General features: G+C 34.1%; 1 protein-coding gene across 1 annotated transcript; it reads left to right on the top strand.

Annotated features, from left to right (window-relative positions):
• Positions 1-2,607: 2,607 nt before the first annotated feature.
• LOC134257377 (ankyrin-2-like) lies at positions 2,608-15,600 on the top strand. Its single transcript, XM_062740004.1, has 4 exons — positions 2,608-2,873; positions 11,060-11,131; positions 11,298-11,363; positions 11,774-15,600. The coding sequence occupies exon 4, from the start codon at positions 12,417-12,419 to the stop codon at positions 14,895-14,897; it is 2,481 nt and encodes an 826-aa protein (XP_062595988.1). The 5' UTR covers positions 2,608-2,873; positions 11,060-11,131; positions 11,298-11,363; positions 11,774-12,416; the 3' UTR covers positions 14,898-15,600.
• Positions 15,601-16,713: the final 1,113 nt, after the last annotated feature.

Consider the following 16,713-nt stretch of genomic DNA (forward strand, 5'->3'; position numbering starts at 1 on the left):
CCCTTGCAACCCCTAATTACGTAACATATGATCAAAATGTTATCATATATTGATGCAAATCGTTATGATGAATAATTTTGCCCGAGTAATGTATAACAAAATATTGATCATTAAGAAGTTCTAGATAAAAGACTTTTGGCCCCTCTGAGCCCCTAATTTGATGGGTCAGCCCCTTTTTCTTGATATCAAATGAAAGTTCTTATGATTTTGAAGATTTTTTGTTCAACACTTATTCAGAGATTTCTATTCGTTGTGGATATATATTAAACGGAAATATTTAGGGGCCACTCCTACAAGTCCTTAATGGAGCTGTTTTACAAAAATTCAAATTATGCATATTGTTTAGAATATTATTCTGGCTATCTTTTGTTCAATATTGCTTATCAAAATATTCCCCATTTTCGAGATATAAAGCATCAAATGTTTGATATTCTGGCCCCTTGTGACCCCTAATTACGTAACATATGATCAAAATTTTATCATATATTGTTGCAAATCGTTAAGGTAAATACTTTTGCTTCAGTAATGTATAACAGAATATTGATCATTAGAGAGTTATAGATAAAAGACTTTTGGCCCCTCTGAGCCCCTAATTTGAGGGATCAGCCCCTTTTTTTTGATATCAAATGAAAGTTCTTATGATTTTGAAGATTTTTTGTTCAACACTTATTCAGAGATTTCTATTCGTTGTGGAGATTTGCTAAACGGAAATATTTAGGGGCCATCCCTACAAGTCCTTAATGGGGCCGTTTTACAAAAATTCAAAGTATGCATATTGTATAAAACATTATTCTGACCATCTTTTGTTCAATATTGCTTATCAAAATTTATCAGCTTTTCGAGATATGAAGCGTCATCGATTGAGCATTCTGGCCCCTTGTGACCCCTTATTACGTAATATATGATCACAATTTTATAATTTATTGTTGCAAATCGTTAATATTAACATCTTTGCTTCTGTAATGTTTCACAAAATATTGATCATTAAAGAGTTAAAGATGAAAGAATTCTGGCCCCTCTGAGCCCCTAATTACGCAAAATATGCTTAAAAGTTTATAATGTATTGTTCCAAATGGTCTAAAATTAAATAATATCGAAAATTCGACCAGAAAAAATGATAAAATTTTTTGGTCATATGGGGGATCGAACCCGGGTCGCCCACGTGACAATCCAACGCGCTAACCATTTAGCCATTGGGATCGCCGCTTCGCGTTTTCAAATGCAAATATCTCGGGATTGGCTTTTTCGATTTTCAAACAAATTACATATTTCGCTTCTGCAAAAGGGTCTCTATTCAAATCAAAATCAAAAATATTAAAAAAGAAAAGTTGAGAAATTGCGTTTTTTAAATTCGCTTCCGGTATCGACCGGAAGTACTGACGGCGCACGAAAAGGCGATTCTGCAACGATATAAATCATGAACTATCATATCCAATCAATCTTCAGTTCATATCTTAAGCAGTGACAGATCAGTACCTATCAGATGTGAAAGTCTCATGAGAATCGGCCCAGTAGTTTACGAGAAATCGCGTGCACAAAATTGGTAAGAATAATAATAATAATAGGTAAAAAGAAACCGAAGAATAACAAGAACAACGGAAGACCTTAATAATAATAATAATAATAATAATAAGAAACCGAGTAAAAACAATATGTTCCCAAACTCCGTTTGGGGAACATAATAAGAAACAGAGTAAAAACAATATGTTCCCCAACTTCGTTTGGGGAACATAATAAGACAAGTTTTTAAACTCGATATTCGTTAATTTGCCATGTTACTGGTTAAATCTATTTATTTATTTATTTACCTGTTATATAAACCCCTTTGCACATTGATCATAGAACATGAGTAGCATGTATTTCGAAGTTGTATACGTTGTAAACATTGAAAATACGTGAGCACACCTCAGAGTTGATTGTTTTTGGACCAAGGAATAGTCACATGAAAATGACTTTTCACTGACGGTACAGCTATACAGCACGGGAAAAGCTGTCAACAAACGGACTTGTACAATGGAGTGGAGGAAGCCCTACTTTTTATCATTGTAAATAATTTGTATATACATGTAAATGTGAGCATGGAATCAGTAGATAAAGATGTTCATATTGTATTAAGTGTGTAAAATGCCTGGAAAAATGCATCACGTTTTTGCGAGAGCGATTAAAAAAAATGGCCTTTTAGAAACACACGTGTAGTATTTTTGTAGTAGACCATAATGCAACTCATTGAGCTGATTGGTCGATTTGTCAGTCACGTTGGTTCCTCACTTAACATGTAAATTTATTCCGACGTCACAGAAGATAGTTTCCTCGACCTGTTAGATACAGTGTTTTCATTTTTTGTACTAAACTTTTTACAATTAAGTGCTGATCAGTCACAAGTATCGAGTAGTTTAAAATAAATAAAGAAAAAGAAGTGCTCAGTGGTGTCAATTTGGAAAAATTGGTAAAAATATGTGATTAAGCATGCAGTGCAGATAAGCTGTTTTTTTTTTTTATCAGCAAGTCACCTTGAGAAAATGAATACGGATAAGTTACAATCAGCCGTCTGCGGCGTATCCATTTCTATCGTCTGCAATGTTCTTTGTTATGTATTTTTTATGTCACAGTATACTGAATACATTTAGATAAAATCGAGATAAATTATATTCTGACAGATTCTCTGTCGACGATTTAATTTGAGAAATAAAATATGCCCTTCAAATCCACTGTTTTCGTAAAGATTACCTGCTAGGTGCTGCGTGGAATATCAACATAACAAAGGTGTTTTAGGAATCTTTAGAGAAATTGCAAACTGCAAGATGTTTCCTTATATTATGACTCTCTCACCTCAAGGATTTTAGGAGGATTTTAAATTGTGAAACATAAAACAGGTATATATATATATATATATATATATATATATATATATATATATATATATATATATATATATATATATATATATATATATATATATATATATATATATATATATATAGTTGAAAATAGTTCACAGTCGATGTCACACAGGTGAAAATAATTATAAAAGAAAAAGAAAATGAAGTTTCCAAATTTCATTTAACACAAGCGCTTTCTGGATTTCATAATCCGTCTTCAGGTGTACATAAATTGAACTGATTGTTTTGCTTAGTAACGTTAACTATGACGTCATGACGTCATGAGAGTCTTTGCAGGGAAGGAAGTAATCTTTGACGTCATAGTATTGCTACGTTGCGTAAAAGTTAGGGAAATTCAAATTGGACAATAATGTCCATTATTGTCCAATTTGAATTTCCATAACTTTTACGCAACGTAGCCATACTATGACGTCATAGATTACTTCCTTCCCTGCAAAGACTCTCATGACGTCATGACGTCATAGTTAACGTTACTAAGCAAAACAATCAGTTCAATTTATGTACACCTGAAGACAGATTATGAAATCCAGAAAGCGCTTGTGTTAAATGAAATTTGGAAACTTCATTTTCTTTTTCTTTTATATATATATATATATATATATATATATATATATATATATATATATATATATATATATATATATATATATATATATATATATTTACAATATCATTGTTAAAGAAATTTAACGTTTATTAAGTATAAACTATAGTATAACAATTTCATTCATTCTGAGCCTTTAACATGCATATATTTGTTTAAGTCAAAACCTGGAATGTAGGTTTATATAGACATATATATTTACAAGTTAAAATGATTTCAATTTACAGCATATAGTTGTAATAATGTATGCAAATAGGTGTTACATGTATCCTTCTTCGTTAAGGCTGTTTTGATACGAGTATTTTTATGCATATACAGTAAACTTAAACTACTTAATACGGGATTGAATTTTGAACACATATTTAGTATTAAAAGGTAACGGAATAGATAAACCTTTGCGAACTCTGATACTCAAATTTGGGCATTTTCATCCTTTTATCCTTATAAGCAAAATTATCATGAAATAATATAATTCTTGATTTAACGCACAATTTGATTGAATAAAAAGATACTAGTATATGCATATGTACTTTATAATAGATAACCCGCACTAGCTTCACCAAAATGTCTGGCATAGTTTTATATTTTAAAAGCGTATCAATATACGTGACTCTCGCGATTTTGAATCCGCTGCAGGCTTTGAGAGGGATTTTTCGGATAAGACTGTACATGTACAAACATAGGTCCCATGTCTCAGTGCGTGTTGGAATGAACAAATATCTCGCAATGCTTAGCGGCTAGGTGCAGAATATAGTTATTCATTTGTAGATTTTCAGCGCCAAGCGATGGGATCTCCATATAAAATTTCTAGAGGGACGTAAAACAAGTTAAAAAACACACAATTCAAAAAGCTTAGTAACATACAATTGATATTTAAACCGAAGTAAAACGAGTGTTTTAAAAAGTTTGTATTGTAGCATACTTTACAAATTATTTGCTGCATATTTGAAAATAAAAACTAAAATCTTTGAGATTTCAATCGAAGTATTCATTGATCTCATATGAATAATCAGTCGGTTATGGGTCAATAGTTGAACATGCAGTCCATTTAAGTAAACTGTGTATTTATGCTTGAAAAGACTGCACATAACGCTGTGCTTTTGGTCTTTTTCAGGCGCTTCTTTAACTTTGATCTATTCACCTTCCCTTTTCAAAACGGTGGTCTGTTATGTCACCCAATTTAAAACTCAAAATTATTTTTGACTTATTTCTTCTTGTTTGTCCTGACGAATTGAATATGATTTATGTAAGAAAAACGGAGGTAACATTCTAAGAATAACAAGAGGCCCAGGGGCCACAGCGCTCACCTGAGCACATCAGGCTTGAATTTATCCCCCCCCCCCCTCCAGGCGTTCATCATTTGAACAAATTAGAATCTACACTACCTGAGGATGATTCAATATAAATATCACTAATCATAGCTTTGAAGTACTTGAAAAGAAGATTTTAAAAGGTTTCCCTATATATCCCTACGTAAAACTTGGGTCGACCATTTTGGCCCCACCCTAGCCCCGGGGGTCATGATTTGAACAAACTTGAATCTACACTACCTGAGGATGATTCCACATGAGTTTCATCTTTCCTGGCCCGGTGGTTCTGGAGAAGAAGATTTTTAAAGATTTTTCTAATATATTCCTATGTAAAACAAGGGTCGGCCATTTTGGCCTCACCCTTGCCCCGGGGGTCATGATTTGAACAAACTTGAATCTACACTACCTGACGATGATTCCACATGAGTTTCATCTTTCCTGGCCCGGTGGTTCTGGAGAAAAAGATTTTTAAAGATTTTTCTACTATATTCCTATGGAAAACAAGGGTCGGCCATTTTGGCCTCACCCTTGCCCCGGGGGTCATGATTTGAACAAACTTGAATCTACACTACCTGAGGATGATTCCACATGAGTTTCATCTTTCCTGGCCCAGCGGTTCTGAAGAAGATTTTTAAAGTTTTTTACTATATATTCCTTTGTAAAACTTGGGTCGGCCATTTTGGCCCCACCCTAGCCCCGGGGGTCATGATATGAACAAACTTGAATCTGCATTACCTGAGGATGATTCCACATGAGTTTCATCTTTCCTGGCCCCGTGGTTCTGAAGAAGAAAATTTTTAAAGATTTTTCCTATATATTCCTATGTAAAACAAGGGTCGGCCATTTTGGCCCCACCCTTGCCCCGGGGGTCATGATTTGAACAAACTTGAATCTACACTACCTGAGGATGATTCTACATGAGTTTCATCTTTCCTTGCCCAGTGGTTCTGGAGAAGAAGATTTTTAAAGATTTTTCCTATATATTCCTAAGTAAAACTTTGGTCGGCCATTTTGGCCCCACCCTCGCCCCGGGGGTCATGATATGAACAAACTTGAATCTGCATTACCTGAATATGATTCCACATGAGTTTCATCTTTCCTGGCCCCGTGGTTCTGAAGAAGAAAATTTTTAAAGATTTTTCCTATATATTCCTATGTAAAACAAGGGTCGGCTATTTTGGCCCCACCCTTGCCCCGGGGGTCATGATTTGAACAAACTTGAATCTACACTACCTGAGGATGATTCTACATGAGTTTTATCTTTCCTGGCCCAGTGGTTCTTGAGAAGAAGATTTTTAAAGATTTTTCATATATTCCTATGTAAAACTTTGGTCGGCCATTTTGGCCCTACCCTTGCCCCGGGGGTCATGATATGAACAAACTTGAATTTACACTACCTGAGGATGATTCCACTTGAGTTTCATCTTTCCTGGCCCAGTGGTTCTGGAGAAGAAGATTTTTAAAGATTTTTCCTATATATTCCTATGTAAAACAAGGGGCGGCCATTTTGGCCCCACCCTTGCCCCGGGGGTCATGATTTGAACAAAATTGAATCTACACTACCTGAGGATGCTTCCACATGTGTTTCATCTTTCCTGGCCCAGCGGTTCTGGAGAAGAAGATTTTTTTAAAATGCCATTAATTTTTAACAAATTCATGATTATCTCCCCTTGGAAAAGGGCGTGGCCCTTCATTTGAACAAACTTGAATCCCCTTCACCCAAGGATACTCTGTGCCAAGTTTGGTTGAAATTGGCCCAGTGGTTCTTGAGGAGAAGATGAAAATGTGAAAAGTTTACAACAACGACGACAACGACAACAACGACGACAACGACAGACGACGGACAAATTTTGATCAGAAAAGCTCAAAAATAAAAGCTAAAAATGACATGTAGTAAAAAATACGAGATCTCTTTTTTTCTTTCTTCCCATTAAATCTATTTGGCAAAAGTATATTATATACGAAAATTGAAAAAGTAGAGCCCATCCATGTCAGTTAAGAATATACAGTACCCGCATCGTTATTCTTTACAGGATACACGATACGATAGGATACACGCACGATACGATAGGATACACGCACGATACGATAGGATACACGCACGATAGGACAGGATACACGCACGATAGGATAAACGCAAAACACGATAAACGCAAAACACGATACACGCAAAACACGATAAACGCAAAACACGATAGACCTGATAAACGATCTACACGATAGGATAAACGCAAAACCTGATAGGATTGTTTCAAAATGCGGAACGTTTTTTGACAAGACAAAAAGATTATTTTGAATTAAATTTAAAGATTAAAGATTATTTAAATTAAATTATATTTTAATTTAAATATTCGCAGAGCTTCAAATCTAAACTATAAAGTACATTTACTTATTATAAAAAGAACCTGAGATCTCTGTATTAATTTTACAAAAGTTGTTTATTTATATATATAAAAAATTGACAGTGATTAAATGAATTTTTATAAAATGGAGACTGTATTTTTTTTTATTTCTTCTCAAGTGTGAGAATTTCGAAACTCTATAAACAGATTTATTATTTATGAAAAATATAAATTTTAATTTTCTATCTAATAAATTTATCTACAAGTACGAAGTTATTTCATGGAAGAAATTTACGCAATAAATCAAATATTTGTATCTAATGTCTAAAGCTTACAATCTGCAATGTATCCAAAAATCGCAATTAAATATCAATATCTTAGAAAATAATACAAGTAGAAGACTGGCCGAAAGAAAGATTTAAAGAAAATGGCTTTAACAAAATTAATAAGATCTATCAAGAACGAAACAGTTGAAGAAAATTCAATTTTCTGAATAGAAATCTAAATAATTATTAAAATAATGGCAATCTGCATTAATACATGTAAACTGTGTCATGAGAATATGAATCTGCTATAACTGCACATGTACGTTTACGGTATGCTCTGACTTATGTACATGTAAACAATACAAAACAGAAAAATTAATTTACAAATATTAAAAGAGTGAAAAAAGTGAAATGGAACTTTTGCGACTAAATAATTATGAATCATTGCTATTAAACTCTGTGTGTACTTTTTCTAATAATAACGAAAAATAGGCTTAATTCGGCAAATGAATTATTTAACCTTAAAAATCATTTTAAACTTAGGTTACTCATTGACCCTAGGTGAGAAATCAGTACAGGTATGTTGACGGTGATCACACACACACGGGCCGAGGTGTCAGTTAGGGGAGAAGGGGGAGGGGGTGGTTGACCGCACAGGAAGACAGTGTGCTAATTAGAGAGCTACACATACGTGTCAGTTTTCTTGTAAGGAAAGGTCTTCAATTTATTTTGATTTTTGGCATCCCGATGGATTATATTTTGAGTTTATTTCCACGCCGAAAAGGTAAGCTGTTTAAAAACTTCATGTTTTTCCCTGTACATGTATTTATTATTTTTATGTTATCTAATGCCAGATAAAATTAATGAAAATCTTCTATTTCATAGTAACAGTCATGGTGTGATAAATTGGGTAGAATATTTCCATTGATTATATTTTATAATTTTGATTTCTTTTATTAATTTAGACATATGTCAAGGAATTTATAATTAGCTTTAAAAAATAGATTTAAAATTTGAACGTAAACAGCCAAAATCGTTGTTAAAATCATCTGGATCATTGTCTTATGTTATATTATATTTGTAAATTCAAGACTTTAAATAATTGTGCACACATACATACATACATGTCAGACGCGTAAACATATTTCTAAAGTTATCAGACGATAAACAAGGAAAAACAGAATATTGCATGAAAAAAGATGCATAACAATATCCTGCTTATTATTTATTTATTTGCTTTTTGTCTACGCGAACATCGTAGCTTACCAAAAATCTTTCTCCGGTAACTCCGATTCATTTGAGAAAATCATATTAATAGTATTTTATTTTGACAAAAAAATCACACAATTTGATAAATTATTTGTTAAAGAAATAGACCAGTTGATCGATCTACTTATAATTTCATTTCCGAAAAATAGAGCTACTGTTTAGATTTTGACAATTACTCTCTGCTTTACCATGATATAATTGTTTTATTTATTTAATTAATTATTTATTAATAAATCAATTTATTCATTCATGAAATACGCGATTAATTATTTTATTCCTTCTACGCTTTAATATTTCTTATATTGATGAAAAAGAAAGGGATAAATCTTTATTTTCTCTTTTTCGGTTGAATTGATCTTATTTTTATTAACAAAACGAAAAAGAAACTCGGAATAGCTCAGTAGTTTCTTTTCATAGTAAAGATAAAGAGCGAGGGTTTCCGAATATACACGATAAACGCAAAACACGATACACGATAGAACCTGATAAACGATCTACACGATAAACGCAAAATACGATAAACGGAAAACACGAAAGAAAACGCAAAACACGATAAACGGAAAACACTATACGATAGGATACACGCACGATACGATAGGATACACGCACGATAGAACACGATAGAATTGTAAAGAATAACGATGCGGGTACTGTATTAGATCGATGGTCGCAATTGGCTATTTTACGTGTTCGAGCACAGTGTCCATGTTAGCACAAAACGAAGCCACGTGACGGAATTTAGTGTTCATAAAATTACCCGAATTTTTCTCTTTTAAACCATGAGAGTATGTTTTTTCTTCTATTTATCGTCTTTAAACATAATGTTTCTTTTGCAATGTACAAGGAGTAAAATAGACAGACTTGCGCTGACTATCCTTTAAGTCAGTATACATTGTAAATGTAAACGTTCTCTTTGTCGTACGGAGATTGAAGAAAATGGATTCGTGCATAGTAAATTCGTACATTTATTTATTTGATTAAGTAAAGATGCAGATTACATGTTGATAATTTCAGCAATGAAGAGAAAAATGTGTCTTTTGAAAGTTTATTTTCACCATTTATCGCAGATCCTTAAGCGCAGTCTTCCTTTCCTTGTATGCTGTTTCATCTTCCTTTTCCTGTTTGCTGTTTAACGTACCATTCGTAAATTTCTCATTTATATAGAGGCCGCCGTTTACCCATGAAGGGGTCAAATTTAGACCTTTCCTTTGGAACCATATAGTCTTTGAGCAGCGAAAAATCTTTATAGTTCCAACACGATGCCTTGTTGTCTAATGTCTCATCTAAATAACCCACAACCTCCACTTCAAATTGCCGAGCGCATGGAGAAGAAACAGATGCTAGCCTTTTTTATCGATTTATATCAGTTGCCATCGGAGTCTGAACTCATGATCTTCCTATCATTGTTCATTCATTAAGTGATCATTGTTCGATTTTCCTAAAATAAATGTGAAGTTGATGACTATTGAAAATCCCAATATTTTTTGGGGAGTAGTACAAAGTTGAATGCTCCTTTCTGTAAGTTGAAGTCCTCTTTGTTGTTGACCACTTTAGTAGAATATTCTACATGTGTAATTTAATTTGAAAACAATATAAGGTGTTTTAAAATCTTTGTTAAGTATTGAACTTTTTAAATAAGGATTTCATGTTACTTATGTCAAGAATTTAGGAAAAGAATAAAAATCTGGCCAAACAAAATGCAATATTGATATCAAAACTCATTAATACAAAAATAAACCTATGTAGGCCCCCACACCCTGGCATATTGTTATTGCTACTTCATTTTAAGGGTAGTTAGAGTGCCTGAATTAAAAAGCATTTTCGTTTACTTAAAACCAGAATAAAGAAGACACAACAAAATCCTGCAGACAAGTTATTAGAATTATTGATTGATTGTATATTGTTTAACGTCCCTCTAGAGAATTTTTCACTCATATGGGGACGCCACCACTTGCAGGTGGAGAGCTGTAAATTGTGTCCTATACTCGGCACTCAGGGCCATTGAGCAGGGTGTGATCTTTTTTGTGCCAGCACATTCTGCGATACAGACCTCGGTTTATACGCTCTTATCCGAAGAATCCCTCTCCACGTCCTAGAGTAGGATTTGAACCCGTGACGTAAGGATTGACTCCTTACTTCGCGACTCTAGAGCAGACGCTCTAACAACTGCGCCGCACGGGCAATAGTTAAAAGAACTAATGTAATGCCCAAAAGTAGGTACATGTAAATATACTAACCTCAGTATTAGGTATCTCCTATTACCTTTTAGAAGCAAATAAATCTATTGAATTTAATAGGAACATCGATTCACATGCGTGATCATGCATGAAAAACGATACTCTTGATGAGTTTCTTTCTTTTGTTGCAGCATTGAATCGAGTGAACATCAACAATATGGAACCTTTCAATAGGGAATGTACACCACCCTGGTACGGTCAAAGTAAGTATTCATCTTTTCCCGTTTATTGTTAAAATATCTTATTGGACAATTTTTAATAAATTTTTAGCATTTTCCCCAATCTAAATTAAAAAAGTACCATTATATTATGTTCTCGGTAGAGCATCAAAATAAGCTTACTAGCTGTATAAACTTATTGTTTATTTAGAATTTAATAAAGGAGAACTCGTTCTAAAACGACATCGATCTCTTCAACAAAAATACAAGGACAGAGGTGTGTATTTATATAAAATTCAAACATTACTTAGAACTTTATCTCTCTCTCTCCTCTCTCTCTAAAGCTGCACTGGCCATCTTGTCTCATAAAACAAATACATGCACGAAATATTTTACGCTACTCATATGTCTTTTTCGTTATTTATGCATTTTTAGAAATGGTAAACATACGTACCTTATATTCAGAGCACAAAATAACAACTTCTTTTTTTTAAAAAAGGGGCTTTTGAAATAATTATAATATTTTGTAACTTTTTGACAATGCGTTTATAATATTACAAAACTTTTCATACTTCTTATGATAATTATAAAATATATCACTTAATTTCCTTGTTAAATACTTTCGTTTGAATAATGTTTAGCAATGAAAACTTTAACAGCAAATAAAGGACATTTTATCTCTTACAGAAAGAAATAAACAAGTTTTACAGGGATGGTTACCAGATGATCAAGTGTTTGTTGAAATATCCTCCTTTCCATCTATCATCAAGAAAGTGAGAGAAAATCAGATATGCATCATAATGGGATCGTGCAACTCGGGTAAAACCGCAACCATGCGACATATTGCACTCCTACTTCAAGACGATTATGAAGTAATATCTGTATCAGATCCAATTGATATAATAAATTTTGGAAATCACGATGATATTCAACTTTTCACCCTTGATAATTTTTTTAACAAGTTGACCATGGAAAGAAAAGATATGGAGAAGTTGGATAACTTAGAGCCGAGCATCAACTATGCTCTTGGCGAGAAATCAAAACTTATCATGACATGTGACAAAGAAACTTATCAACTTATGAAATCGAATGGTTTTGTTTTTCATGCTGAGTCTGTTGTTGATTTAGACAGTGAAGAGTATCAAATAAACCTGGAGGAAAGAGAACTAATTCTTGTTAGGCATCTTAAAGACCAAACAAAATCAAGAGTTCTCTCAGAGAAATTGTCTCTGATTCAAAATATTGAACATTATTCAGTTCTCTGTAATCTTTTCAGCAGAATATATAAGATTCAAGATTTTCATTCCACGTTCTTTATACATTGGCGTGAATGTATATATCGTATATCTTAGATTCCATGAAAAGAGAATGCAGTTTACAGTATGCAGTTCTTGTCTTATGTGTACTAAGTAAAAATGGATTAATGCCAGAAAAATTAGAAGAATTGGTGAATGAAAAATATCAAATTTTTCATGATATCAATGTCAACCAAAAAGTATATTCTAAAGAAGTTGAAAAGATACTATCTGAACAATTAGGAAAGTTCGTAATGATTAATGACAATTCTTCCTATGTTATAATCCATACCATACTTGCTGAAGAAATAGCGCTTCACTATGGACGCGACTTCCCTGCCATGCTCTTATCGAACATGAGCTATTGCTTTATTCAAAGATGGCTAGAAATGCACATGGATTGGACCAAACACCACCAAAAGTTAGACAATCCTATCTCTGTTATAGAAAATAACAGTTGCACTGCAGTTTGGAGTCGTCTGACTTCAAGCAGAGACATGGGAGATCTGCATTCAGCATTTCAGAGTAAGCTGTTGTGTAATAAGGCAATTCTTGAAAAGTTCATGAGTTTACTTGAAAAAAAATCTTTCGAAGAAATCAAGAATACTTTCTTGTCACCTCAGACCTCTTTTCAAAAGGTTGTTCCTGGTGCATTTCAAGGACACCTGTCATGGTGTCATTCAAATAAGTCTTATCAAAAGATATTCCTGACAGCATCACGTGACATTACAGAAGACATGTTACTTGCTGATCGCACGAGAGAATATGAGGAATGGACACAAAATATTCGCATTATTTCTTGGGTTATCTATCACGGTCACACTGAGATTTTAGAATATATTTTGAAGGTTGCCAAAGAAAATGGCATGGATGTCAGGGAAGCTCTGGTCATGGGAAATCCAACTCCTGAGGCAGAAAAGGAAGCAAGCAGATTAATGGTTCTTGCGTGTTATGGAGGCAGTGAAGAAATGGTGAAGCTGCTGCTTTCAAATTTGAAAGCTGAACATATAGATCAACATTCAAAGCGATACTGTACCTCTGATGTTTACCATGCAGATACTCCTTTAACTGCTGCTTGTCGACGCGGACACTTCCCAGTGGTTAAACTTTTAGTGGAAGCAGGAGCGGGTGTCAACCAAGTCAATGCTTTCAATGAGTCTCCTTTATGCGCAGCTTTAAAATCGAAGAATATTGTACTGATCAAATTTCTCCTAGCGAGAAAATCATCCAAAAGTAAATCTGAATTGATGCATTCGGAAGAACCACCAAATATAGAGTTGCTCGATTTGTGTATGGAAAATGGTAAATCAGACGTTGGGAATCTAATGCTGATGGCGTCGAAATCTGGAAATTTATCATCTGTCAAATATCTCCTAAATAGCTTGAAATGTAGTGATCAACAAAATCACTATAAAACTTCATCTTTAATGATTGCTATCAAACGTGGTCATCAAGAGGTAGTAAAGGCTTTAGTGGAAGCCGGTGCAGGTTCCGATGGTATTTCAGCGCTTAATGTTGCTATGAGTGAAGAAAACCTTGACATCGCAAAAGATCTTATCAGGCAATTCAAAATATGCAAAAATATGGAATCAGATTTAACGCCACTTGTCCACGCTGCTGAATCAGGCAATTTCACAATTTTAAAAGAGTTGCTAATTACCTGTCCAAAGGAAAAATGTACATATTTAGCAAAAAACATCTCTCTGCTTGAGATAGTATCAAAGAGTTCTGTTGAAGTTGCCCTCTTGCTTATTAAGCATGGAGCAAACGTCAACGAAGAAGATCGCGACAGAAGAACTCCACTGTATGTCGCATCGGTACAGGGTATACTTGCAGTTGTGTTCTCTCTGATCTGCGCAGGAGCAAAACATAATGTGCGAATAAATAAATACAAGTATTTTCCTGTCTATATAGCATCAAAAAATGGACACCTTGAAGTCGTCAAATTGTTAATTACAGCGGGAGCAAACTTAAAAATGAAAACGGAAGAAGGTTTTACATCTCTCATGAAAGCAGTTTTGGAAAACAAACCTGAAATTGCAAGATGTTTGGTTGGTGCTGAGAATTCGAAAGAAAACTTAAGTGGAAACTATCATCTTTTTGAAATTTTGAAAAGTTTTAATGGAGCAGATTTTTATCTGAACGAGTTTGACGACATTGTACCTAGAAAAAGATTTGGTTTTCTTGTAAGGAAAGAAGGAGAAGTGATGGAACATATCATTGATAAAGACGCACGACATCTCCGTCACCTATTAGACCTTGGATTAGATCCAAATGATGAGCTAGCTATATATGAAGGATCCCGAGATAATGCGCATAAGGTGTCATTGTTATCCCTTTTTGTAGATAAGTGGCTCGTAGCAACACAGCGAATTAAAAAGATTGAATTGTTAGTCGAACGAGGAGCTAAATATAGTGTTGAAGATCTTCGCTATGCCCCTATTTGTGAGTGTGATTCCTCTTTCTTAGATGTAATGAATGAGGTTCGATGCCACATCAGAAGAAATTCGATTTAACCAAACGTGCAGAAGTATAATGTATGCAACGAAGTTAGCAAAGCTTCATCTCTTTGAAATAAACTTTGTACAATAAATCATTACAATGGAATTGGAATATATATTAAATTCATATAGCATATAATCGCCCTAAATGTCATTTTGTGCTTGCAATACCAATTTAATCGTTAAATTATTATATGTGGAGGATGTAACCGTTAGGACGAGCGAAAATACTTATTCAGTTTTAATTTAGATCGAACTCGTCAAACAACAAGTGGTATTTAGTGCGTCTAAACTCTGATGTCAAATAACATCGTATTATTATGCTGCATTAATTACCAAATCGAAGCCTGACAACTGCTGATTTGAATGAAGAACCGTTTTATCGACCATTTGTCTGCTTTACTTTTTTGTTGTTATTCTCACGAGAACGTGGTTTTACGAAACAACGCATTGTGGGTTCAAAGTTTCTCCGGAAAAAATTCAAAAGAACGAATGTGCAGTGGTATTTCCCCTTCGCTCATGCGTCGTCGTTAGGGCTTGCTGTGCTTGTTTTTTATCTAGCAAACTTTTTACGCTTTTGGTATTATGAAAATATGTTCTTTAACTATTACTTTGTTTAAAGTATATTATTAGTCACACTGTTAGGGACCTAATACGGTGTCATAGAGTGTGTGAAATGGATATCCGTAATGGGCGAGGCGAATTTCACACCCTGTATGACTCCGTATTACGTTCCTAACTGACTGTAATTTATCACGCTGAAGACCTTTTTAAATATGAAAAAAAAATATTCGTGCAAGTTTAATCCAAAAACAATCAGCATAAAATATCGTAACAAGAAATTTAACCAAACTACCTACGCAAACCGTTTCTGAACCGTCATTTTTATTTACATTAGCAACGTAATCGCTTGCGCAATTTTTATATTACTCCTTGACGACAGCGTTATTCGGAAAATTCTTGGGCGTCATGTGATAAGCTTTTATCCAATCAGTAATCTACAAATTTGTCTGAAGCTGTATAAAATCAGTTAAACAGTCAGCTATGGACCTAATACGGAGTCATACAGGATGTGAAATGGATATCCGTATTGGGCGAGGCGAAGCCGAATCCCAATACGGATTTACATTTCACACCTGTAACCAATAACACTATAAGTAAGTAAGTAAATCATTCATTATATTGGCATGAGCTAAAACAATGCAATGAAAACATTCAATATAATAAATATTCAAAAACCCGCCCAAATGAAAAATACACACCATTATGTACCTGGATGTACTCTTAAAATACACAAAATCCTAGGAGCTTCCGGGGATTTCGCCTCCTAGATCCCCAGCATACAGGGCTTCGCCCTGGACCAACTTGAGGCCTTAATTAGGCGGCTCCAAGGCTTGCCTCAACTTTAACCCCCCTCCCCCCTGCAAATCACAAATCCTGTATCTACCCAAGGGAAGAACCTAGCTGTCTTCACATCTCGCAGTGGATTTGAACTCGATCACTCCTTTCTCTAACCACTGCAACGTATTGTGCTTTTGATGTAGAACAAGTAATTAATCATTGCCTTGATTCTAGACCATACAGTGAAGTTATATAGAAGCTTAACCAATACTTGTCTATGAACTTATAGTCAAAGTCGAAAATATGAATATTTAAATTGAAACGGGAAAACAAGCGGACAGACAGACGTTAAACAAAATATGGTCAGAAGAGTTTATTGGAACTTTTAGCTCAGAGAGCTAATTAAAAAGAGACAATAAAAATTAGGAGCATTTTTCATACCATTTATTGCCTAATTATAACAACACACTATCTAAACATTTCAGATATA

This window comes from Saccostrea cucullata, unplaced genomic scaffold (assembly GCF_032062105.1).
Source record: "Saccostrea cucullata isolate Sc308-1 unplaced genomic scaffold, CSIRO_AGI_Scuc_v1 ctg918, whole genome shotgun sequence".
NCBI lineage: Eukaryota > Metazoa > Mollusca > Bivalvia > Ostreida > Ostreidae > Saccostrea > Saccostrea cuccullata.

What these genes read in the sequence shown, in the direction of transcription:
- LOC134257377 (XM_062740004.1), top strand. Translation starts at nt 12,417, where the DNA reads ATGTATATATCGTATATCTTAGATTCCATGAAAAGAGAATGCAGTTTA.